Here is a 25,052-nt window from a genome sequence, read left to right as displayed (position 1 = left end):
GAAATCCTGTGCCACAGAAAGCCTACCATGTTTCCCTGCCTTGAATCTTTTTGATTGTCATGATTTTTTGACCTCTATAAATATTGAAAATTTCGTTCTGTTGTTTTTGCCAAACTGACTAAAAGTGAAAAGAGTAGAATAAAAATAAAAAGAATAGCTGTAAAGTGCAACTGTAAAGACATGCTATTTCTATCTTAAAGAAAACCGTGTACTTATCACTGTCGTGCAAACACCTCAGTGAAACAGACTATAGCATTTGCTCAGTTTTGAGTTAAACTCTACAATTTCTAGTGCACCAAAAATCCAAACCTTCATTTGATCAGGATCAGAAGTTGTTGCTCACTACATATCAAAACAGTTTTAGTTTCTCAGAGGGGTATTAGACCACCTTTCACAGTGGTCCCTATTCAGGATCAGATTCTTCTCTTACATTTAAGCCAAATCCTACTCCTCCACCAACCAAAGAATAAGTCTATAACATTGCAAGAGAACGATTCTGTCAGACAACAGTCCGAAAGGAAAAAAATCTCAGGACCTGACTGAAGAACAAGGAGGGTTAACACAAGTGCTTATTTGATAACTTCTAGAAGGAAAAAAGTATGAAATTTCAAGCACCCCAGTAGACTGAAATTATGAGCTGAAGCAAGTGGAATCATCTTTACATGCTTTAAATTAACCTCCTCAGAAGTGCCTTCACAAGAACAGTGCCATAAAAATTCAAATTAACTGTAATTTCTGTGTGAACAGAAACTCTGCACTTAATATTGGCAATTTACAACAGATATCTTGTAAATCTTTCACAGCACTCTACAACTTCAGGGTAACATTAAAAGCATATTTCTAAGCAGTTTGAAGTCTAATCCACGAGGAGATTGCTTATCTACAAAGCCACCTGCATGCTGTAATTTAAAGTATTATGCTGAGAAAGGAGTCTGTAGAATATTTTAAGAGGCTTTTCTTTAATACTGTTTACAAAACTATTTTTTAAAGTATCCATCACACAACTTCCCTACTGTCAACTAGCGAATCACCCTCTGCTAACCTTAGGGGAAAAAATGATCATTTCCCCAGATATTTGCCTGTTGAACAGTGGTTTAACTCAGTTCCTTCCTTCCATATAGCTCTCTCCGTTTTTCTCATTGTTTCTCCCCGCCACTATAGATTTTTCTCACTCTGTTCATCCTTACAGAGAGTCACCTTCTTCATCCCAGGTGCCAGTTTCCAAATCATTAATACAGCTGGAAAATGGTAGCAGGAGTACTAGCTACTTTAGGAAACTGCATAAGAAGCAGTTAAGCTTTCAAGTATCACACAGCTGGGCCAGGTCAAACCAGTGTAACTGATATACTGGGTGAGCCTGGCAACAGGAGATTCCCTCGGAGCACACCACATGTTCAAAGACATTTAATTTAAAGTGTCTTAATGCAGCACTGCTCAGCAGCTGAGTTGCCATAATTTATTGTGTATGGACTCAAGCCACCCAGGGGCAAGATAAAATGGTGGCTTAACACATTTTACCTTACTATTGGGAGTGGTTAAAAACACATGCACAACCAGCTCCGATCATCTGCAAGACATCATTAAGGCATTATAATTGACGTTTTTTGATTTAAGGCTCCTACTCAAAATTTTAAGTGGAAAATTGTTAAAAGCCATTATAGAAATGCTTATGTTCCTTAAAGAATTCCCTTAAAGAAACATCTGATCACCCCTCTCATCTGTGTAAATCACCAGCCTGGGTGTTGACACGATATATCCTTGGCTGTTGTGGAACCTCATATTGTGATCTCTGTGTGTGCTGTGCATGTGTAGCACCATAAAGCATCCTCTCACGTATGCCTGCAAGATGTCAAGAGCAGCTTGTAAATCACTGCGCATCCTGGTGCACTCCTGCACGGGCACTGACAGCATCTAGCCTGTAATGAAACACTGTCAAAAGACTGTCCCTTAAACGATAAATTTTATCACAAGTCTAAGATGAAATTCTGGTCTTGCTGTGGTCGCCTGGAATTTTACAGAAGACTTGAAGGCAGCCAAAATTTCATTGCTATTTTTTAAATTAAAACAAAAAAATTGCAGAGGACATATACATTAACTGCAAAAAAAATAAAGGCTTTAGATTGAATATGGCTCAAAATACAGCATCTGCCAAAAAAACCAACATTGGGCATCCCTGGGAAGGGTACCAAGAACAAGGCAGCCAGTCGTTTTGCTAGCACATAGAGCCGTGGTATACCCACATCCTGAGCACCAGGCACAACTTGCTCTCCACATCTGAAGGCCACAATGGAGTAAGAGAAGGCACAGAGTAGGGCAACTAACTTAGCTGCTCCTGAGAGAGCAGCCACTTTACAAGGAGACACTAGAAAGGCTGGGACTCTTCAGTTTAAAGAGAAGATGTCTGGGCAGGATATGACTGATGCTTACAAAACTGCAAAAGTAGTGGATACGCTGAATGCGAAACAGTTCTTCCACAAATCGTGCAATACTAGGCATAGGGAAGACTTGGTGAAATGAGCAGCTCAGTTTAAGACCAATGAAGGACAGCACTGCTTTGCACAGAGCAGAGTGAACACCTGGAATTTGTTGTGGCACAAAGCTGTGGAGACAGACAGGACCAGCGCATTCAGGAAGGGACTCAGGAAATTCATAGACAAGAAGTCCACAGATACGAAACGAAACTGGAAGCAAGGACACACTCTCCAACATCCCTAATCCAACAATTGCAGATACTGATGGAATATTAGGGAAAAGAGTGGCAAACAGTCATCTGGCTTGCATTAAATTCCTAAATTGCATTTCCCTGTCGATGCAGACACATTACTGGGTTAGATGGTCCACTGAGCTGCCCAAGCTGGACATTTGAGTTCTTAGGCATACCGTTATGAAGCAACAACAAAACCCTTTCTTTCTTTCTTTCTTTCCTTCAGAAATACGGACCTTACTAGGAATTTTGACCAAATTCAGCCTGGCTTATACAGGTCAACAGGAGTTGCAGCTTTTTAAGCCAAGCCTGCTGTTAGTCTTTGTAGGGGAAATTCAGTGGATCATTTCAGACTGATACATGTAAGAGGCAAACAGTCACAGGTATTAGACACACGTTCACTCCAGTATTTCTACTACAGTTTCAATCTATTTCAGTGTAGCTAATAGGCAGAACCTGAAGCATGGCTTGTAAAGCTTATCTTGATAAACAACAGTGACAGCGTAGCACCAAACAATGCTGGTCTCCCTAGATTATATAAATTTTGAGCTTGAAATTTTGAATTTTTGCAGTGTTCTTTTTCTGGCTTACCTTCACTGCACTGAAGCAGAAACCATATAGGACAATCAGAACCACAAAGCTTCGGGAAATGCTGTATAGTGCAGATACGAACCCAGCAGCAGCTGAAATACAGACATTACGTTAATTTCTTCCTAAATGAGAACGTGCAATGAAAAGAAAAAAAAATGAAACAGCTCTTGCATCACAAGAGGCATAGAGATTAAAATCAGATATCACAAAGGTGGTTATTGAGAGAACACCTTCAATGCCCCAAAAAAGCTCACAAAACTGTTTACAGCTAAGACTGAAAACCTGATTGCACTGTGCTCCATGTGTTTTCCATTGACCCAAGGTCCCACACTACTGCTTTTTGTACGGATCATTGTTTTGCCAAAATATCAGTATCCCTCTTCATGTTGCTACCAAGGAGGAATGAAGTGACCTACAAAATTGGCAATTTTCTAGTCAAACTCCATGTGGAATTTTCCTCCTTCCCTTTACTCCTGAGACACAGGCTCTGGTATCATCCAAAAGCATCCTAACTTGCTCGGTCAACCATGATTTGCACCATATTAAGATACGTGAACGAACTTAAAGGGAGAGAGAAGGATGCCAGCTGATCTCTTGCTATAACCTCCTTTGAGAGCTCCCAGAAACAGGGTAGGCAAAGCTGTCAGACAGAATTGGGAGTTCAGCAGTCTTGACAATAGAGACACAGGGACTGCAAAATTGTGCTCTAATTAGGGTTCAACATACACTGGAATCATCATTATTGATAGGATGAGGACTTTATCCAACACGTTAGTTCCTCCAGGTCTCCTATGGTATTTACGAGACAAAAAGCGAAGAACACCCGTATCATCTGTACTAGTTTTAACCACTTGCCAAAAGCTACAGCTACAGTAGCAAGCAGAATGATGCAGTAAGCGTGGGTCTGTGGAATGAGAAGTGCTGAGGATGTGATATCCATGATATACATGTCTGAGATGCCTTACTGCAGACTGTCTCTAGTCTGGTCCCACAGACTGTATGCTCATTAGCATTTGCAGTGCAATAGGTGCACCCTTACAGTGCACCTTTCTTTTAAGCTTCATCCAAATGGAATCCAGTTTGCACACTGATATCATTCCATGATGCAAAACAACACGGGGTGAGCAGGAACAAGGAGGAAGTTTGCTCCTGATCCAAACTAAGATGACAGTGTAGATGCATCCCAATCTTCTCTGTTACTTAAGCTATAATGAAAAACAAAAACCACCACTACCAACAACAAAACGATGCATTGTCTCTCATGGGCCTTGTTTAATCTCTGACTGAAACAACATGAAAAAAAAAAAATCACACATCCAGTATCTTGTGAACATGTCTCACTATGGAACGATGCAAACATTTTTTTGGTTTTATTTTTTAAATGGAGGTTTAACAGAATATTTTTTTAAAGAAGTTTTTTGTTTTTAGTACATACAGTAAAGATTCACATCAGACATGCCAGGAAAGAGCTATTTGATGTCAACCACATTCTACAGTCTATAACACAACTTGTATACAACTTTTCAAAAGAAAAAAGAAATCTAATTAAGGGGGTCTTATTAGTATTCACCCCACTGTTATATGAATACCATTAGCTGTTTGAACTTTAACATGCAATGTGCTTTAAATAATATACTCTAATCTAAGGTTATAAAGCCCAGAAAGGGGTAGCTCAGGCTGCAACTTACCAGAACCGCCAAAAAGCAGCATGTCTATTTGCTCCAAAAGATATATACAGAAGGTGTTGATTTGAGGGAAAAGACCAAGAAGAGAAATTGCAGGAAAGCAATATAAAAACACTAAAGAAACAAAAAGATGTATGTTAGAACACAGTCATACACCACAATGTATGGAGAACAGAGAAACATGCAGCATACCAGAATAAGAAATTGTTGCAATAAATTCTGAAGATTACTCAAGTTAGCACACCTTAACCTTAGCAGCATCAATTACACTTTCCTTCTTGTGTATTCAAAATCAATTATGCTATTTTACATGTAAGAAACTAAAGCTCAGAGGCTAACTTTAAACTTTATTTTGGATAAAAGCAGCGGCAGAAAAATAGCATTATGTAGCCTCCTTACTGCTTCTAATACTTTCAAGGTTATACTTGTTCTATTTAGAATACAAAAGTTTTAATTTGCAGACTTCGGAACTTTCATCTTGGATCTGAGATGATTCGAGCACAAATACAACAATTCAATATAAACAAACAAAACTATTTTAATGGCTAAGTATCTTGGCTAGACAGTATCCTGCCTCTGCCAGCAATCAAGAGCAGACAGTTAAAGCAGCAGATAAAAATGGGACAAAGTAGTGAAACTTCCCCAGACTATTTCCCCAGCTTCCAGCAGGATGCACCTTGACTTTGCAGTAGTGAAAGAACATTAAGAACAGTAAAGAAACTCAGGGGTAAAACCCAGTCTGACATCTTTACATAGTCTCTTTCTAAATAGAAATGCTAATTTAAATGATGGCTGCCTTACACTCAAGGAAAAGCAGGAGTCATAATTCAGGTAATTGTGCTGCTAGTCTTATGTTCTGTTCATTTCCAGCCACTTCTTCCCATCCATTTACTCTTAGCTCCACCCTAGAAAATGCTAAGCACAGTTGTCTAGCAAAGCATCTGAACACACACGTGACCCAAGTCTCCAATACTGTCAGCTCTCAAAGATACATGCACATCTTTAATCATATTCTTACTGCGTCGTTGTACTAGTACCAGAATGTTCTGCATGGTGAAGGACAGAGATGTGTGTCAGCCGCTATTCCTTGTAAACAAGTATGTATTTGTTAGTTTACATGCTAGGAAGACTGCAGTTTCCTCCTATTCATTCTCATAAAAAAACAAATTAAACAAATCACTAGTACAACTTACTCCCCTTCCCACCCCAGTCAAATTTTAAGAAGGTAACAATAGGATTTGTGTTCTTTGTTGAATGCTAATTTCATATTTTACACCCAGCTCCTCTTACTAATGCATCTTGTGCTAAAATAAAACAATACACCGAGTTTGACCTGACAGCTTTTATCTTCATTGTATTATACAGTACTGCTATCTAATATTGTAAATCTTGCTGAGGAAGTCAAACACAGGAGAAAAAATGACATATGCAAGTGTTAAACACAGACAGGGCTCACTTAAGTATACTTGCATTCACAATGCGCCCTTCATCATGACTTCCTGCCGCTGGCACAAATTACGTGTACGTAAGAACACGAAGAAACACTGTCTTCTCAATCTTTTACATGCAAATGCCATTATTAATCTCCTCTTCCTTTACTACTCTGCTCTTCTTTTAGATATCCCACCAAGCCATACTAAGCCAAGCAAGGACCACTCGAAGACAGACAACTGCATGACCCGAAAATGCCCAGCAGGCCACGTGGACTCGCCATGAGATCAACTATCCCAAAAACTCACTGCTGAAACTCACAGGAGATCTTGTTCCTGGGGCAAAGGACTTGCAGAACTGCGAGATCTCGTCTTAGACTACTGACCTACAGTCCAAACAACTGCCTTTGCTGCAGCAGCCTCATAAAAAGCTGAATAAGAGCAGGGGAAGGAAGGACAAGACCAGACACATTATACTGTCAGTACACCAAAATACATAGGGGTGAATGTAAATAAGGAGGGAAAAGTTGGTTGACTACAGCAATGTCCTCCGCTCACCCTCTCTCTATTAATACCTTGAATACTCCTGACAACTTCTTCGGCTAAGGCAGCTTTGTTTATCTCATTCTGCACAAAGGAGTATACCAGAGAGGAAAATAAACAGTTGTCACTTACAAAAGGATTGAATTTAGGAGCAGTAGTTTCCCTTGTGGGAAGAAGACAATAAAAGTAACTGATTATTCAGTTGGAATTGCATTATGAATTCCAGAGAGAATTTAGGCATCACACATTTCCATACAGAACAACACCTTTAAGAGCAGGACCACTAAGAAATGCTTATGTGAGCTGCTAGCATTTAACACTGCAGTTTGAAGGTTTCCTCTAAACGAGTAGCTACCAGATAAGTGTAGGAAGGAAACACAAATTTTGACTTTGGAAACTTTGGGTCTTTTGAGAAATGCAGAATGATAACTCAGTGGCAATGTCACTGCAAACATTTTAGAAGTTTAGAAAATTATTGTTTTGAAAATGATATATCTGAGTACTAGTCCATTTGCTGTGTAATAACACATACTTTTTCACGGGGAAAAAAAATATGCGTTATTTCAGTGAGAAATAGTCTTTTTGTTCTCCCTCTCCTGAACATAGCAGAGGATAACATTCACAGAGGCTTTCTTCCCCTGACAGAAGGTCAGTCATTGCTGAAAGTAGCAGGCAGATGACATGCTATCACAAAATTTTGCCACTACCTGATACTTACTCCTCTGAGAAGTCTGCCAAATAATTTCACTCACCTGTCTAATGCTTAAATAGTTTCATCACAAAAACTATCATACATTAAGTGCGTAACTACTTTTGTCACTGACCACACCTGTAGCACCTAGTGACTGAGGCTGGCTCTGTCTGTGCACTTACTTGCACTACATATACGAATCTAGCAAAAAGGTCAACTGATATAAGGAATTCAAGATGAAAACCATAGTTAGAATGAATTAAAGCCATGATTCCCCAACTAATATAAATCAATAGCAGAATGACCATCAATTTAAAATAAAACGGCATCAGATCCTAAATAGATTGCTTGCAAAGAAACGGACCTGTTAAAAGCCACATTTCTTAAGTAATTAGGTTACACATCTAACAAATTTCCCCTGATTTTCTTTTATAACCTTGTGTCAAGACTTTTATCGTAGTATGCTATGCAGCATCACACTAGGTAGTCCTTTCTATGATTTCCATCATTTTAGCTTCTTACCATAGTGAACACCTGAAATAGAAAACTTTGCCTTTCCTCGGTATTTGTAGTGTATAGTGAAAAATCCCTTGATTTCCCAGCATATGAACTCTGACTGCTACAATAAATTACAAGTAAAATATAAATTAAAACATCACCATACGATGGCAAACTAATAAAAAGATATCAAAAATATCTAGCAAATGGGCAAAACTGCAAAACAATACAACACTTCATTGGTTTTCAGTGGGGCCAACTTCCCTCCCAAAACAATCCTATACCTTCCGTGCCTAAGGGAATCTGTACTCAAAGCGCAACAAGATGCTGGAGGATGCCAGCTGCCGTGGCGTAGGGAAGTAGCTGCACTGTGAACACTCGCAAGGATCGATGGCAGCCAGAAGCTGGGACTCCCATAGAAACAAAAGAAGGAATTGCCAGAGCGTGGCACCAAACATCACTTGAACAAATACACCCACAGGTGTGCCAGCTCCCAGAGCTGGCAAAATAAGAACGGGGGACAAGCAGAGGGAAATGGTTTCTTCTCCCTTTCTTGTTAAACAGATGCCGACTGGGGAGATGAGCCTGTATTTCTTCTCTCCCCCACCCCCTCCAGGCTGTTTCAAGAAGCTGCTCCACCACCTCTTTTGAGGCCAGCCAAAATTAGCACATTTATAACCACACTTTTTTTCTTATACTGGTTGCTATAGTTTTTCATTTATCTCTATCCCAAGAGTCATTTAAGATTCTTGTTGAATTATTTATCAGCATTTTTACTGTTCACCTTTGACAGGCAGAGAAAATAAGATGTAAGAAGAAACTTTAATGAGACCAAAGGAAAGTAATGAAAGAAGCTAATGAAAATAAGTGAGATGCAGGTCTTCATTATTCCCCTGCTTCTATTGAGAAGGATTGGGAGTCAATGAACCCATATAAAGGACCAGAAGGCTTTCGTAAAAATAGTATGCTTTTCAGGCAGTAATAGCCTGACTTGAGTATAGCAAAAAGCAAGAACAACAGTCAAAGGTGAACAAAGACCTCAAAGGTCATACACTCTATATCACAAAGTTTTTTCCTCTACTACAGCAGGTTTTCCTGGTTCTAAATTCACAAACCAACAGGTTGTCTTTGGTACACTACAACACAGCTCTTGGGAAGTTTTCACAACTTTTGCAGTAACCTTTAGCTTTTCTGCTTCGTACCGAACATTGTTGCACTACTTGACTTGCGTCCAGTTCAGCACTCTTACCTGTGACACAACTACAGCAGCATCGCAGCTACAGACTGCAAGTGTGTAACAGGAAGAAGCGTCCTGACAGAACCGGGTATTTCCAGCTGTGGCCACTCCGAATTAGTGCCAAAGGACCATCAGTCCAGTCCCATTTTGGGGCAATACCTGAATGTCCTCAGCCACCTCAGGACATGATTCCAGAAGGAAACAGGTTGGAAAAGCTACTGCGGAATGGCCGCTCGACACTAACTCACCACGTGGACAGCGAGATTAAACTAAACCAAGAAAAAGCATGTGCTTCATCAGTGGAAGAATGTCCACCTGAGGGCTTGGCATGGATTAGCTTCCAGGCATTAAATTTAAAACTCGGCTTATTCTGCAGTAACTGCTCCGCACAGACAAGCTCTTACAAAGATTAACTGCATTTCACAGATGATGTCTTTTGCTAATAACATCAGTGACTGTTAGAAAAGTCTCTATAGAAAACTATGAGCCTCATTTCATTAAGAACTCCTTTTACACGAAGGAAGGTTGCCAGCTGCCCCCCACCCCCAATCTTAAATCATTCCAAATGTTTCTATCAATTTGACTTAGAGTTGTGCCCCCATAACATGCATTTGATTGCCAACAGGGGAAAACACAGACCTCCCCAGCTAACACTTAATTCATTTTTACGGTCCTAGGAAAAACACCGACTCACCTATTACATGGTCTCTGGCTGACTGGAGAGATCTAGGCGAAAAGAGCTTCAAGCCATACATTGTATAAACTGGAGGATTTGTGTCTTTAGATCCAGCATCTAGCAGCAAAATAAGGCCACACAATATACAAAAATATACAGGTCTGCTGTAGGTTATGATTTTATTGTGCCCCTGGAAAAAAAAAAAGGGAAAAAAAGTGTTTGAATTTTGTACTCACTCTCCTACTGTGTGCACTACATTAAACTGGAGAGAGGGTCAGGAGTCAGACAAAATATTTTAATGACTTATACATACTAATTAATTATAAATACATTACAAGGTATTTTATCTTCTCCAGAGGAGACTTTCAAAAGGCACAAAAAGCAGTTAAGACTGACTCCAGCAATCATTTATGCTTTTGAAAATCTAACCTTCTGGACCTTTCAAAACACACTAATTGCAGAAGTCGTCATTTTCTGTGGAGAGAAAAAACCCTCAATCTGTCTTTTCAACAGAAGAAGAAATTTTCTCTGTATTACTTTTATTTTAATGAATATCGGCTTCAGGTAGCTTGGCTTTTTTTTTTTTTTTTTTACTTTTTGAAGTATAAAATTAATTTTTAATTGCATCCCGGGAAGTAAAAAAATAGCAGAGCACCTCCTAGGTGCAGTGTGAGGCATGGAGATTGATTTTCTTTTTTTTTTTGCACCAATACAATTCAATTTTTTTTGTTGATGTGAACCACTTGACAGCAAACTAGTGTCCCTCCTGGAGGGGGTGACACTCATCAGCAGTTTCTGGTGTCTCTCTCTCATGCAGCACTTTGAAATGATGATCCAAAGGAATTAATATGTGGAAGGATCCTTATCTTACATCTTTCATACGCATCTCTCACACAATTGATTTGCACTAACCCTACAAAAGACTGCTGTGGGGCTTTGGGCCAGGGGGAATAATAGACGCTTAAGAAAAGTCTTAATAGTTCTCCTGGTAGCAATCTTAAGGGTAAATAAGACATTTTAAAGGCTGGTGAGTCAAAAGATTCTTTGAGTGTGAAAAGCCAGGAACAAAGTGACAAGGATTCAAGTTTGCCTTGCATAAAACTGCTGTGAAACTGTTCTTATTTGTAAAATGTAATTTAAGCGAGTATAATAAAAGATAATTTCTTTTTTGAGTCTACTTACTGATTTGAAACAGTGGCCATATTTGTTGGCCAAGCTTGTGTGTTAGCTTTGCTATTAACTGCTCTGTACTCTCTTTTGGGATTAATCAGTTAACAAGGTGGCAGATTGCAGGGAACTAGCGGGCTTATATTGCACCTAACATCCATGGAATATGAATCAAGTTAGACTGACAAATCCTAGCTGTTTAATCAGAGTTTCAATTTTACTAATGCCTTTTTTTTTTTTTTAAATAGAACATATGTCCATGAAAAAAATCAAAGGGGAATTAGAAAGATAAATATCCGACTTAAAAAAAAAAAAAAAAATCACTTAAAATATTACTTTCAGGCTGTTTTTAAACTTCAGTTCATTTGTCTTAAATACAAGCTGTGCCTTAGGAAAAGAAACAAGTAAATATTGCATCTAAACAATTGCTTAATGATTTATATCCTGATGTGCACTCCAGACCAAAATCTATTTTATTGTGATGTTACATTCTTGTCTTATCTCTTGAATTACAGAACCCAGGTTTTATCTTTGCATAGTAATTATTTGAAGGCAGTTGGGTAAGACTGAGTTGATAACCAGAAGTCCAGAGGTTTAGCTCCACACACCTTTCAGTTCCAAGCAGAACACTGACATACTCAATTAAGTTTATAGTGTATATTTAACTCTTATTTTTGAGTAGTTCACAGTGCACTGGGTGAAGAAGTGGCTGAAGGGCAGAGCTCAAAGGGTGGTAGCGAACAGGGCTACATCTGGCTGGTGACGCGTCAGCAGCGGTGTTCCTCAAGGTCCAGTTCTAGGGCCAGTTCTGTTCAATGTGTTTATCAATGATCTGGACGCAGGAGTTGAACGCGCCATTAGCCAGTTTGGTGATGATACCAAACCGGGAGGTGCTGTTGACTCTCTTGAGGGACAGGAGGCCTTGCAGAGGGATCCAGATAGATTGGAGCATTGGGCTATGATTAATGGGATGAAATGTCCAAATGCCAGATTCTGCACCTGGGACAGAGTAACACCAGGCACAAGTATAAATTGGGAGAGGAGTGGCTGGAGAGCAGCCCCGCAGGAAGGGATCTGGGGGTGCTGGTCGACAGCAGGCTCAACAGGAGTCAGCAGGGTGCCCTGGCAGCCAAGAGGGCAAACCGCATCCTGGGGTGCATCGAACACAGCAAAACCAGCCGGTCAGGAGAGGTGATGGTCCCGCTGTATGCAGCGTTGGTGCGGCCTCACCTGGAGCAAGTCCTGTGTGCAGGTCTGGGCCCCACAAGTTAAGAGGGATGTGAAGGTCCTGGAATGCGTCCCGAGGAGGGCAACAGAGCTGGTGAAAGGGCTGGAAGGCATGGCCTGTGAGGAGCCGCTGAGGACTCTGGGCTCGTCTAGTTTGGAGAGGAGGCGGCTGAGGGGCCACCTCATGGCTCTCTACGGCTTCCTGAGGAGGGGAGGTGGAGAGGGAGGTGCTGAGCTCTTCTCCCTGGTACTCAGTGACAGGATGCATGGGAACTGTTCAAAGCTGCACCAGGGGTGATTTAGACTGGACCTGAGGAAGCATTTGTTTACCGAGAGGGTGGTCAAACACTGGCACAGGCTTCCTAGAGATGTGGTCAATACCCCAAGCCTGTCAGTGTTTAAGAGGGATTCGGACAATGCCCTTAATAACACACTAACTTTTGGTGAGACTGGAATTGGTCAGGCAGTTGGACTAGATGATTGTTGTACGTCTCTTCCAACTGAAATAGTCTGTTCTATTCTAAATAAATCACTCGTACCATGCTAACAACAATAACCCTAGTTAGGCCTGAGAAAGCAGCTTTCAAAGGCTGTCTGAACAGCCTGCAAAACGTGAGCAAATACTACCTTCCCTATTTTTCAGGTGGCGGTGGGGAATAAGACAGAATCCTGAACAGGAAATCTTGTCTACTATCGGATCAACAGGAGCAAAGCAATGCAGTAGTGATGCTCTCGGAAGGACACTGGTTGCACAGCTGTTGCACCGCTTGGGATGCTCTCGAGCTGATTGAGCTTCCCAGAGCACAACAGAGACTCCAGTCCCCACACCTGGGGAACAGGCAACACTAGAAAGAGGAACTGCTGCAAGTGTTAGTGTTGTATTTCACTGTCGTTTACATCCTTTGTGTGAGGGGGATTATTCGGGACAGGGATTGGTTTGAGGCCAACAGTGGACACCTTCTAGGAGAGAGAGCATCACTGAGACGGTGCATCACCTCCTGAAAGCCATAGCCGGGGAGGGACATTACATTTCCTCTTTTCAAGGTTTTAGAAAAAAAACAAACAAAACGAAACAAAACAAGAAGGAGTGAAGGCCTCTTGTGCCTGCCACTGACAGGCCAAGCTAGGCAGCCCTTCAGCAAAATGGGCATGTGGCAGTGCTACTTATCAATAACATTTTAGATATTAAGGGCTCATTTTGTTCTACTAGACAATCTCATCAAATTTTGACATGCAAAACTGATTTCATCTTGGTGAAACTACTCCACTTTGCATTCTCCTTCAGAAGAATTTAAATAATGAAGCAGGATTCCCTTTATATTTTACATCTCATTTGTTGAACAATCATTTTTTTAATCCACTGATAAAAATTTCAGTGAAAACTCTTCCTTTCCTTAAGTCTGCCAAAAAATGTCACTGACTTTTTCAGGTCCATGTTTCTCATTAATGTGTTTCAGAAACATATTCCCATCCTACAAACACAGCACTGGTGCATCTCGTATTTTGATAAAAATATTAAGATTTTCAACAAAGCTAGAATAATTTCACAAACACTTCCATTTAGTAAAATAGCACTTTTGACTGCAAAGCATTTTGATGGGGACATTTCAGAAAGATCTAATGATTTTTTTTGTTTGTGGGTACACACATGTAAGAGGAAAAAGACAGAAGGCTTTTACATAAAAAGAAAAGCGTGTGTGCTCAGTTCTACAGAAAAGCTTACAGGGACAAATTAAAAATACTTTTTAAGTGCCTTATGGGATTTATGAAACTGCCTATGGTAGCTACCCACCTGAGTTAGCTATCTGCTTTGGCAGGTAATGGGACCGAGACAATGAAGTTATGCAAGCAATTCTGTAAATCTTATTAAGAGCATGACTGCAATCTTTCAAAGCTCAAATGCCTTTGTAAACCTGAGCTAGATCCTGAGCTATACAGGTGTCTTATGAGGGACTTACAGACAAGCTCTCATGATCCTTCTATATAGCCATTTACTACAGACACAGTCTTTATTGCCCAATCTGCTGCTGCCTCTGGTCAATACCAAGAAACTCTGCAGTCAAAGCCACTTGTCTAAAACCTTGAAATGCACAGAACAAGGATCTCTTGGATCTCTGAATTTAATATCCTGCAGTCACTGGCACCTCCCTTATATTGCCTGACCAACCTAGTGGCCTTCTATGATGGAGTGACTACATCAGTGGACAACGGAAGAGCTACGGATGTCATCTCTCTGGACTTCTGTAAGGCCTTTGACACGGCCCCCCCCAATATCCTCCTCTCTAAATTGGAAGGATACAGATTTGATGGGTGGACTGTTTGGTGGATAAGGAATTGGCTGGATGCTCACATCCAGAGGGTAGCTGTCAATGGCTCAATGTCCAGATGGAGAACAGTGACGAGTGGTGTCCCTCAGGGGTCCGTACTGGGGGCCTGTGCTGTTCAGTATCTTCATCAATGACACAGACAGTGGGATTGAGCGCACCCTCAGCCAGTTTGCAGATGACACCAAGCTGAGCGGTGCAGCTGACACGCCTGAGGGACAGGATGCCATCCAGAGGGACCTGGAAAGGCTGGAGAGGTGGGCCTGTGTGAACCTCATGAGGTTCAACAAGGACAAGTGTAGGGTCCTACACTTGGGTCGGGGCAATCCCCAGTATCAGTACAGGCTGGGGGATGAAGGGATTGAGTGCAGCCCTGCTGAGAAGGGCTTGGGGGTACTGATAGATGAAAAGCTGGACATGAGCCAGCAATGTGCTCTCGCAGCCCAGAAAGCCAACCATATTCTGGGCTGCATCAAAAGAAGCGTGGCCAGCAGGTCAAGGGAGGTGATTCTGCCCCTCTGCTCTGGTGAGACCCCACCTGCAGTACTGTGTCCAGCTCTGGGGTCCTCAGTACAAGAAGGACATGGACCTGTTGGAGTGAGTCCAGAGGAGGGCCACAAAAATGATCAGAGGGATGGAACACCTCTCCTGTGAGGACAGGCTGAACGAGCTGGGGTTGTTCAGCCTGGAGAAGAGAAGGCTCCAGGGAGACCTTATTGCGTCCTTTCCATACTTAAAGGGGGCTTATAAGAAAGATGGGGACAGACTTTTTAACAGGGCCAATAGCGATAGGACAAGAGGTAATGGTTTTAAACTAAAAGAGGGTAGATTCAGACTGGATAAGGAAGAAATTTTTTACAATGAGGGTAGTGAAGCACTGGAATGGGTTGCCCAGAGAGGCGGTAGATGCCCCATCCTTGAAAACGTTCAAGGACAGGCTGGATGGGGCTCTGAGCAACCTGATCGAGTTGTAGATGTCCCTACCAATTGCAGGAAGGATGGACTAGATGACCTTTAAAGGCCCCTTCCATCCCAAAGCATTCTACGATTCTATGATTCTATATTCTGCTGTTAATAAACTGATACAAGTCACACTTGGGATGGACTTTATTTTCCTCTCCCCACCGCTCCAGTGAGGAGGCTGTTGCCAAATTTCACTATCCCAGAACGACGTACCCCTGTGCAAACAGCAACTAAAGGCCACCAGCTGCCAACAGACCAGAACTGGAAAGGCTAAAGCACAAGGTGACAGGAAAATTAGGCTCTCATCTTGTAGCAGGCAACAGTACTAAACCTGCAGCTACGATAAACGCCAGTAGCCAGCATTAGCTGTAGAACCTGGGAAGTTCCAACTTAAAACACCAAAGCTGATCAAAACAGAACTATTATCACAATTCAATAAAATGAGTATAAATGACTAAAATTCAAAACATGAGCTGAGTTACATAGGTTCTCCATATACTGAAACTCATCCCTTACCATAATGACAGCATACAGACAATACATAGTGTTCAACTCAGAGACCCTAGCCATCACAGCATGGTATGGGGCAAGAAATAATCTTATCTCCAATAAAATTGTACCAGACTACCAGACTTTACAGGGTTTAGTCAGCAAGTTCCTCCTCAACACCAGGAAGTGAATACGCAGGCACTCAGAAGGATTTCAGAACAAAAGCTTTATGCATCCCTAGGCACCATGTTTTCTGAATTCACTGGGTGGTATTTTAAAGCAGAGTCTTTCAAAATGGTATAGGTTAGAGATGACAAAGTCTCATCAAACAGTAACAAAGTCTGCATGTGAGAGATAGGGAAGAAGTCTGGAACCTCCTTGGCAGGCATGGATAACATAAGGCATTAGCAGCTACTCATGGATCCAAGAATAGAAATCAATTCAGTGTGCAAATCTGTGGCTCGCGATGGTTTGTTTCACACTGAAAAATCTCATCTGCATTTTCATTCATGGACATGCTACTGATCATTCTTTAATCCCTCTTCTGTTCTGCATCCTTACATTAACATCAAGAGATGTTATTCTCTTTAATTTTAATGTAGTCACATGAATTATGAAACAGTACATGGAGTATCTTTTCTTGCCTTCTTGTTGTCTTATTTTTCGTGGTGCTTCCTAGCTCAAGCAAGTCTTTACAAATACCCATTGTGTTAAAAAGATATAATGTAGAAATAGCTAATCTTCTAGTTTAACTTTATTTATAATGCCTCCCACCTTTAAAACCCTCTGTGGAAAAACTCTCTAAATTCTACTTCCACTGGAGTTCGTATGATGCACCAGAAAGTTTGCAAGAAAATGTCCCTGATAAACAAAGTTTAAGGAAGCATATGGAAGATGGGAATAGGCCTGTTGCTACTTTGCTACACCACTGCATGATACACAGAATACCACACGGTGAATAATACCTGTAACAGTATTGTGGGAGTCTCAAATGCAAACCTGGATTCTGCACAAAAAATGTTCTGTTTAAACTCCATTAGCTACTTTGTCTTTAATACTATAAAAAAATATGGGCTAGATAGGTTTATAATGAAGGTTTGATTATTTGATTAAATTGTTTGCCACACACTGAAACAAATGTACACATTACTGATGTCTGAATAAGTGCAAACTATTTGATTACAGTTCACATTATTATATCTAGACACATACTAGTTGGAACTGACAAATAATGTTATTTTAGTCCCCAAAACCCCAGATTTTTACTGAGGTACAAATATTTCTTTAATGTATTGAAAATATTACCCTACAATGTGGAAGCTGCTGTTTATTAGCCTTCCCTACTTTTTACGCAGACAGGTACTGTCCATGAATTTCCTGTGAAAGCATTATAACCAACAATACCATAAGTTCACGCCAGTTATTATGGGGTGGAAAAGAAACTAAGAATCTTCTGAAATCCATCTCAGTGAAATGTCTATCATACACTTGTAAATAACCTCAATTTCAAGTTCAGCCTGTATTTCTAGCCTCTAAACTGACAAAAATAATTGCTCCCTGACAAAGGGAAATAAACCAGCAGACCTGCAGTTTTCAACATTCTGTTTTTGAACCCTGAGGGAAAAGAAGGGGTCCTCAAAAACATTCAAAGAGCTAAATAAGAAACATGAGCAACTAAGCAGCCGGTGTAAAAGCAAGCAAGGGACCTTGTGACCACTGAAATGTCTTCCAAGATCCACAAATCAAAACCACTGAGGCACTGTGGCAGGTGGAGGGGTCAGGTCGCAGTTGTAGGATGATGCTCCTAAACCACTCCTATAATGAGGACAGACTTGGGTAAGGAACTGTTTCCTTGCAAGGTGGTTGTCACTGTCAGAGTTCAGTTTCTCAGATATACTCAAAGTAGCAACCAAGGATCCTTAGAGCCTGCGTTTACCCACAGATTTGTCCATTTCTTCAGGAGACAAGCAGAAAAACTGTGACCATATTATAAAAAAGGGAAAACACCTCTGCCATTTGATGAGCTAATAATACTGTTGAGAAATACATCTGCAATACCAGATTTAAAAAAAAAAAAAAAAAAAAAAAAAATCAATCCCCAATCTAAAAAAAAAAAAATTTAAAGCCCCAACTGACCAATGACTGAGGTGCTAATCTGGAACTTCTGCTGTTTTCAGTCACTGTTTCTAGAAATAAAAAGCTTGTCTGATGCCACAGGATTGAATTTCAGCAAACTAGTCCAGATGCATTTGTTTTTACTGCATATTTTAGCTTAAAGAAAAAGCACTTTTCTAACAGCACTGATCAATTCAAATAGCTTAAAATTAATTCAATGTAGTACAAAGTCTCAAAATCACAGACAACATCTTGCTCATTTTCATAAATCACTCAGTACAGCAAACTACTTATACCTGTGTTTCACTGAACAGTCAACTATTTCACAGTACACAAGTGATAATAAAGGAGAAAGACTTGTTACACTTGCCAAGACTTACATGTATTGGTGAAGCAGGATCAGGCTGAACGCTCTAAAAACAAAACAGAAAAAAGTTTAATTACAGGATTTTGCCTTCGTAGAGTTAGAAGAGAATTCAGCAACTGGATATGAACTTGTGTCCTACCTTTAGGAGAGAATACTGGCAGCTGGCCATCACAAGACAGAACAACAGAACCCAAATGTCTTTACAGAAGCCTTGATTCAGAGTCAGGAATCCAAGAAGTGAAACAAGAACTACTAGAAGGACAGCCAATACATTCTCCTTTATATCTTCTGTCCTATGTGAATAAAAGTGTTAAGAGAAGTTCAAATATTTATATATTCATTAGAGCAACGCAGGTCCGTTTGCAGCTGGTATGAACTGTCAAGTGCTGGAGCTACCAGAATTTACAGAATCTGAGGTTTTGCTCCCAAAACTACATTTCCATGCTCAACAGTACTTCACCCTGTGCCAAAAATGTTATCCATTGTGACAACTGAAATGTATAGAAAAAAGGCATATGCACTGAAGTCCAGCAACCTCCAATCTCACTTCCCAAACAGAACTGCACAGTGGAGGCGATTTGAATGTAGGCAAGTGTATGTTTATAAAAAACAAACAAAGCCCCAAACACTTAATAAGGAAAGGCGGCATTCATTTAATGAAAAATATATATCTGACAACAAAGAATTAGATGAAAGGCCAAATTTGCATCTGATGTTTTAGTCGTTTTATCTGTTCTATTAGAACATGGAAGCTGAGATAAAAAACAATGTTAATATTCAGGCTATAACAAAAGAGTTTATCAGCAGATGCTTTCCATGCAATTGAAACACAGAGATAAGACACCACAGATAAGTAAGTATCTGCTCTGGATGTAAGCCCCCTGACTAGCCTGATTTCTGCAGCATGTAAAACTGTCATCTGAAATTTCTGTTGTGGAGCCCATATTAACATATATGGCATAGCACCCACCCAAAGGTAGAGATAGGAAAGCCAGCAGCCATTAGGTATGTAAACTAACATGTTTGAAGCTCCTAGTAGTCCGGCAGATTACCATGTGAGGTCTAATAGCAATGGGCACTGCCCAAAGAGTCAATGCCAAATTAAACTGAGGGACTAGAAAAAGGAGAGAAAAGGAGAGATGCCAAGACAAGAAGTTCGCTCTAAACAAATAAAACTGAACTGGAACAGAGGGACCACCTGAAAGATCCCCTCCTGACTATTCACTCTATAATATTTTTAAGATTGGAGTACTTGGCTTACAATACCCTGGGACCCTTCCACTTCTGTATTTTTGCACAAAACACTGATTTTCTCATCAGAAAGCTCAGAACCATTGGATACAACAGCTGAGAGTCAAATTAAAGACAATTCCACAGGCCTAGTGCTCACATAAATCAAAGTCTCCGCTTGAAGATGAACAGTAGTGAGAATCACCAAATCTAACTCTGAAGAAAAACATTTTCTTCTACTTAAAGCAAACAAGCATCTATCTACTCAACTAAGACATTAATTCAATGCTGAATTTTTCCTTGTCTAGTCATCTGCATTGCTCTATATAAGTGGAGCCACACCCTGAAACACTACATAGAGTTGCATTTTAAAAAACCTTACCTGTCCAACAATGCCAACAAGGTAAGCCGATCATACCAGACTTTAATCCATTTGCCAGGGAATATAATAAATCTGTAAAACTGCCTGTTCAGTTTCCGCTGTGCTGAAGAACATGAAGAATCCTCAGGGTCCTGGCTGGGTTGCTTTATAAACAAACAAACCAGAAATACACAAAACACACTTTCACACTGACATATGGCTGCCAGCAAAACAGGTGTTTAAAAGGCCAAATTTACATGAAGTTTCAGATTATTTTTTTTTTCTAAAAGGGATAGAGGGAGAATTTATTTTCTTCATTTTAAATTAGAAACAAAGATACCACACCAGCTTAATTATTGCAGATGGACAGAAGCTATATCAATTGTGGAGCTCAACAGTGACGATACGCTTTAAACACAAATATTCACTAAAAAAATCGTTATTTTTTAGTCTCAATCCACTTCTTGTCTAAAGTTTCTTTTCAAAGATTTTTCCAGGCTAATTACAGCACAACACAAAACCACACATGATAGGACGAATCCTTGTTTTTAACCAAAAAAAATCAAGTAGGCTTCAAGGCCTAGAGGTATGACTTATCAACTCTCCTTCCAGAACACAGCTTTGTTTATCCTTCCTGAGACACTTCTAATACCACATCAGGTGTGCATCCTCAAGAACAGCAAGAGGAGAAACAAAAAATTGCAAACAAGCACAAACAGCATAAACATTACTAGTTTAAGAGCCTCTAATCTTACCATCACAATCATAAATCCTTCCTTTTGAATATTGCTTTTGTCAGATACTAAGGCCTTTTCTTCTTGCCTGGATTTGAACTACAGCATTTCAGCTCTCCTCCAACTCTACACCTGCACTCCTTCACCAACACTTGTGGGGAGGAAGGCTTATCTACAGACCATCAGCCAAAGTCTGCAAAGCTAGACAAGAGAACAAAAAACCTCGGCAAAGTAGTGATTTCTTTCCAAAGTACACCAATTATTGATTTGGGGGAGAGCGGAATCATCACTTATTTTTCTTTTAAGAAGAATACATCTGAGACTTCTAATCAGTGTAAAGCCTAGTGGTTTTCAACCTCCTTCTACCCTCCCGCCCCCCCCCCCCCCTTGTTAAAGATAATTAATCAACATTAGATAATATATCTATTACAGAACTCTAGGCAATGTTTACATTAGAATTATTTGTGTTAGTTTAACTTTCCTAGTCAGAGAAGGGGATTTCTGTGTGAAATAATTGATCCCCTTCTTGAATCAAAAAACTGCTCAAAAAACACATATTTTTTTAAACAACCTGTCCACCTGCACAAAGGAATTGTTAAATTTTCTCTCAGGTTATTGGAATAATTTCTAATCTTCATTTTCTAGAAAACAGAATTTTACACATAATTTACATGTGACAATGTATTGCTGCATGTCAGCTGGGAACCGACTCATTGATATTCTCAGTTTGCTGGCAAAAGTGTGGTAAAACAGGCTAGCTTAAGCTTCGAAGAAAGAAATTCAAGTTTATGCATTTTACCTTATGCCTCCAACTGACTAAAAGTGTACAGCCACACAGTGCCGGGTAGCTCAGCCGCTATCAGCACAGGACCGTAACTCACTCATGTTTCTGATCATTCAGACATGCCAGGGGACGCCGGGTTGCTCGGCATTCTTTCATTTATTAAAAATTCCAAGTAATTTAAAAGCTGTGAGACTCATTGAAATCCTTTCACCATGCTGATTTTAAAATAAAAGAGTAGTTTAGGTACTCCAAATTTTAATATTTCTATTACCACTTTAAAAAGTCGCTTAATTATGGAGTTGGGGCATTTTAAAAGAAAAAATATATTTTAAAATATTAGAGTTGCTAATACTGGCACAGTATTCTTTCTCTTGGGTCCTATTTCCCAACAGAAAGTAATGTGAAACTCAATCAACTGCAATCATTAACTTCACTCATCTAATCTAGATTGCTCACTATAATTAAATAAAATAAAAAAAAAAAAAAAGGTGGCAAAGAGTCCATTAGAAACATCTGAGGATCTGATTGTTCGGTCCTCAGAACAGCTTAACACGTATTTAACTGAGCGCGTAAGTGAACATTTTGGCTCCTGAGGAACTGTAACGTTTGGATGAAGTCCATTACATGAAGCTTGCAGTACTTGGGCTAGAGTCCGATTTTGGAGCTGCATTTGGGAAACTCTCTGACTAGCCTTGAGCAAGTCACTAAGTCTAATTGTGCCTCCTATCAAAAAAGGGCTTATAAAAATTCACTTCATAAATTTATATGGTGTCAGAGACAGCCTGAAACCCTAGCTTCATTGATATCAATAACAAAACTTGTCCTGACTTACATAGGCTCAGAATTTCATGTTTAATAAAAAAAAAAAATTCAGAAATCAGGAAGTTCTCAAATTACTGCCTGGCCTTGTTACAAACTTGCTATGGGATCTTGAGCAATACATCTTACTTCTTAATGGTGTAGTTTTCCCAGAAGAGAAAAAAAAAAAGGCATAATTGTTCTTTAATTTACAGGGAGTTTACAAGATCATAAACATCTGGAAAACAGCCGAGCCTTTAGATGGAAGTCTCTGTCCAAATCTGAAATACACAATTCAGGACAATTTTCTGATTTTTAAAAAATAGTTCCTTTATACAAGTTGCTTCTAGCTTGAGGTTCCTGTGCAAAATCTAAGATGAAAGATAATTAACTGGCATTTTAAGGTTATCCATAAATATCAAACTAGAATTTGCCACGGAAGAAAAGAGAAGGTTAAAGTTATTATAAAAGGAATTGTAAAAACAGATTACAGCCTTAAGCCATTGGTCACAGACCCAAAACACTGTAAAGTTCAAGCATGTCCACATATTACCATACAAACTGAACTCTTGAGGGCCTTTTTCTTTTACTAGCTGAATTGAGGAGGTGGCTTTGACATTCCACAAAAGACATCCAGAAGTCTGGTTGCCTGATTCGGAAAAGTGAAACCAGACATGAGGTTTTAGGATAGTAATGAATCTGGAATATACACTTCCTACTATTAAAATTTGGTGGTGTGTCTAAAATCCTAACAGCTGTGGCTTCTTTCTTTCAAATGAACTAAGACTGAAGATAGAAGATCACCTTTTTAGGTGATGGAGTTTTTAAGTACTCCCCTGGGACCCTACTCAGCATCAGTAGAAAGCAGCTGAATTGCATCCATCAACATAAAATACATCTTCTCCCACATGAGCAATACCAGGCAAAGTAGTATAAAAAAAAAATCAACAAAACTGTCTCAGGAACAAGCCTGCAGCATTTGTTTATAAAGCAGTTTATCAAAATGCTACAAACTGAGATATTACAATGTACCCGTGGGCTTTCTGAAAGGGTCCTTCGTGCCACCATCAGTAGGAGCTGCTGCTGAAGCGCGCTTGCTGCTTGATCGCCGGAAGACGGTTCTTGGCTCTCTGAAGTGGTAGTACTAGAGGAGCTGAACTGTATTTCACTGTGCACAGAGGGGAGAAAGGAAAGAGATTGTTTTAAGAAGCAGTATTTTCCTAGTGTTTCTGAAACATTATGGGAGGAAGCCTGTAATTGCATTACTGGTTGGCTCACAGGACATGGAGCCTTCCACCTCCCACCTGAAATCCAGCCCAGGCCCACAAAGCAGTTAACACCCAAATTTAGATACACGTGGTCTACTACATCCACCGCAGAGAAACAGATACTTCTATATCATAATTTTTCTCATCCTGAGATGAGCACCTACAATGAATCACACTTCAGAAGTGCCTTTTTCTGTCCACTAGCAATAATTCAGGTCAAGAGCTGCATATCTACAGAGCAAAACTGCAGGGTAGCTACTGCAGAGATCCTGGATCAGCTTTCAAACAAGGTCGCTTAGGTACCAAGCTAGTCTGGCCTCACCTGCACTGAATTTCATGAGTACTGATTTACCCTACTGAGAATTCAGGCTACAAGAGCTTCCTTCTGCCCTAGCAAGATGACAACAATACATGAGCTAATTCACATAAGGCTGTCTCAGATATTCCCCGTGCTGAGCATAAGCTCATCCTGGGAGGGCCTTGAGCAAGATGCTATTCCCCACCCCATGTTTACTGCTTTGTATTGTAAATACAGCACTTGAACGGTTTACTTTAGGAAATCTGCACTTACAGCAGCAGTACCTGTTGGGTTGCAGAAATGGTGTGCTACCATGACATGACTGACTGGATCTCAGCAAGAACTATATTGAAATGAAATAATTGTTACTTAGGTAAAAGATCTATTTTGAATACTTCTTGCTTATTCTCTTCCAAATGGGGTTAATACATCAGGCGCCCCGCTCTGAGCTCATTACCCCCCTGCCTCCAGATGCCTGCCTTGGGCTGTTATTACTTTCATATCTGCACGAGGTGAAAGCATCTCAGTGCTCATGCAAGGTAGTCAATACTTATTGTTCCTATTTTCCATAAAGGAAAGACAAGCAGGAAGAAACTAGAGCAATCTGCCGACAGTCAGCCAAGACGCCTGTGGCAGGGCAAAGAATAAAACTCTCATCTTACATGCCCTATGCTTGTCCCCAAACCACCTTATTAATTTTAACCTTCCCCACCTTTGGGTGCCAGTTCCCAAAGCCTTTCATGTAACCCTTGTTAAGCTCAACAAAAGAGGCTTTAAAATTGTGCCTGTCCTGCACATAACTGGCTGTTAACTTAAGCTGCAGTGGCTAGCGCTGTGCCGGGATAAGGTTCAATGTCTGGGTTACTTAGAAG

The 25,052-nt window shown here is 40.2% G+C and overlaps 1 protein-coding gene across 1 annotated transcript in view; it reads right to left on the bottom strand.

Annotated features, from left to right (window-relative positions):
• PCNX2 (pecanex 2) overlaps positions 1-25,052 on the bottom strand; it is a gene marked incomplete at its 3' end in the record, with an annotated part of 159,128 nt that overhangs the window by 97,244 nt on the left and 36,832 nt on the right. The window contains exons 9-15 of the mRNA XM_082305421.1: positions 23,647-23,782; positions 20,320-20,462; positions 18,847-19,000; positions 18,721-18,753; positions 10,074-10,245; positions 4,984-5,094; positions 3,296-3,387 (exon numbers count right to left, since the gene is read on the bottom strand). Of these exons, the coding sequence (XP_082161547.1) occupies positions 3,296-3,387; positions 4,984-5,094; positions 10,074-10,245; positions 18,721-18,753; positions 18,847-19,000; positions 20,320-20,462; positions 23,647-23,782 (841 nt within the window). The remainder of the gene's footprint in view (positions 1-3,295; positions 3,388-4,983; positions 5,095-10,073; positions 10,246-18,720; positions 18,754-18,846; positions 19,001-20,319; positions 20,463-23,646; positions 23,783-25,052) is intronic.

The sequence above is a fragment of the Platalea leucorodia genome, assembly GCF_965183815.1.
Source record: "Platalea leucorodia genome assembly, chromosome: 3".
NCBI classification, from domain to species: domain Eukaryota; kingdom Metazoa; phylum Chordata; class Aves; order Pelecaniformes; family Threskiornithidae; genus Platalea; species Platalea leucorodia.
Note: the sequence above shows the minus strand (reverse complement) of the source record. Positions and strands in the feature narration are given on the sequence as shown.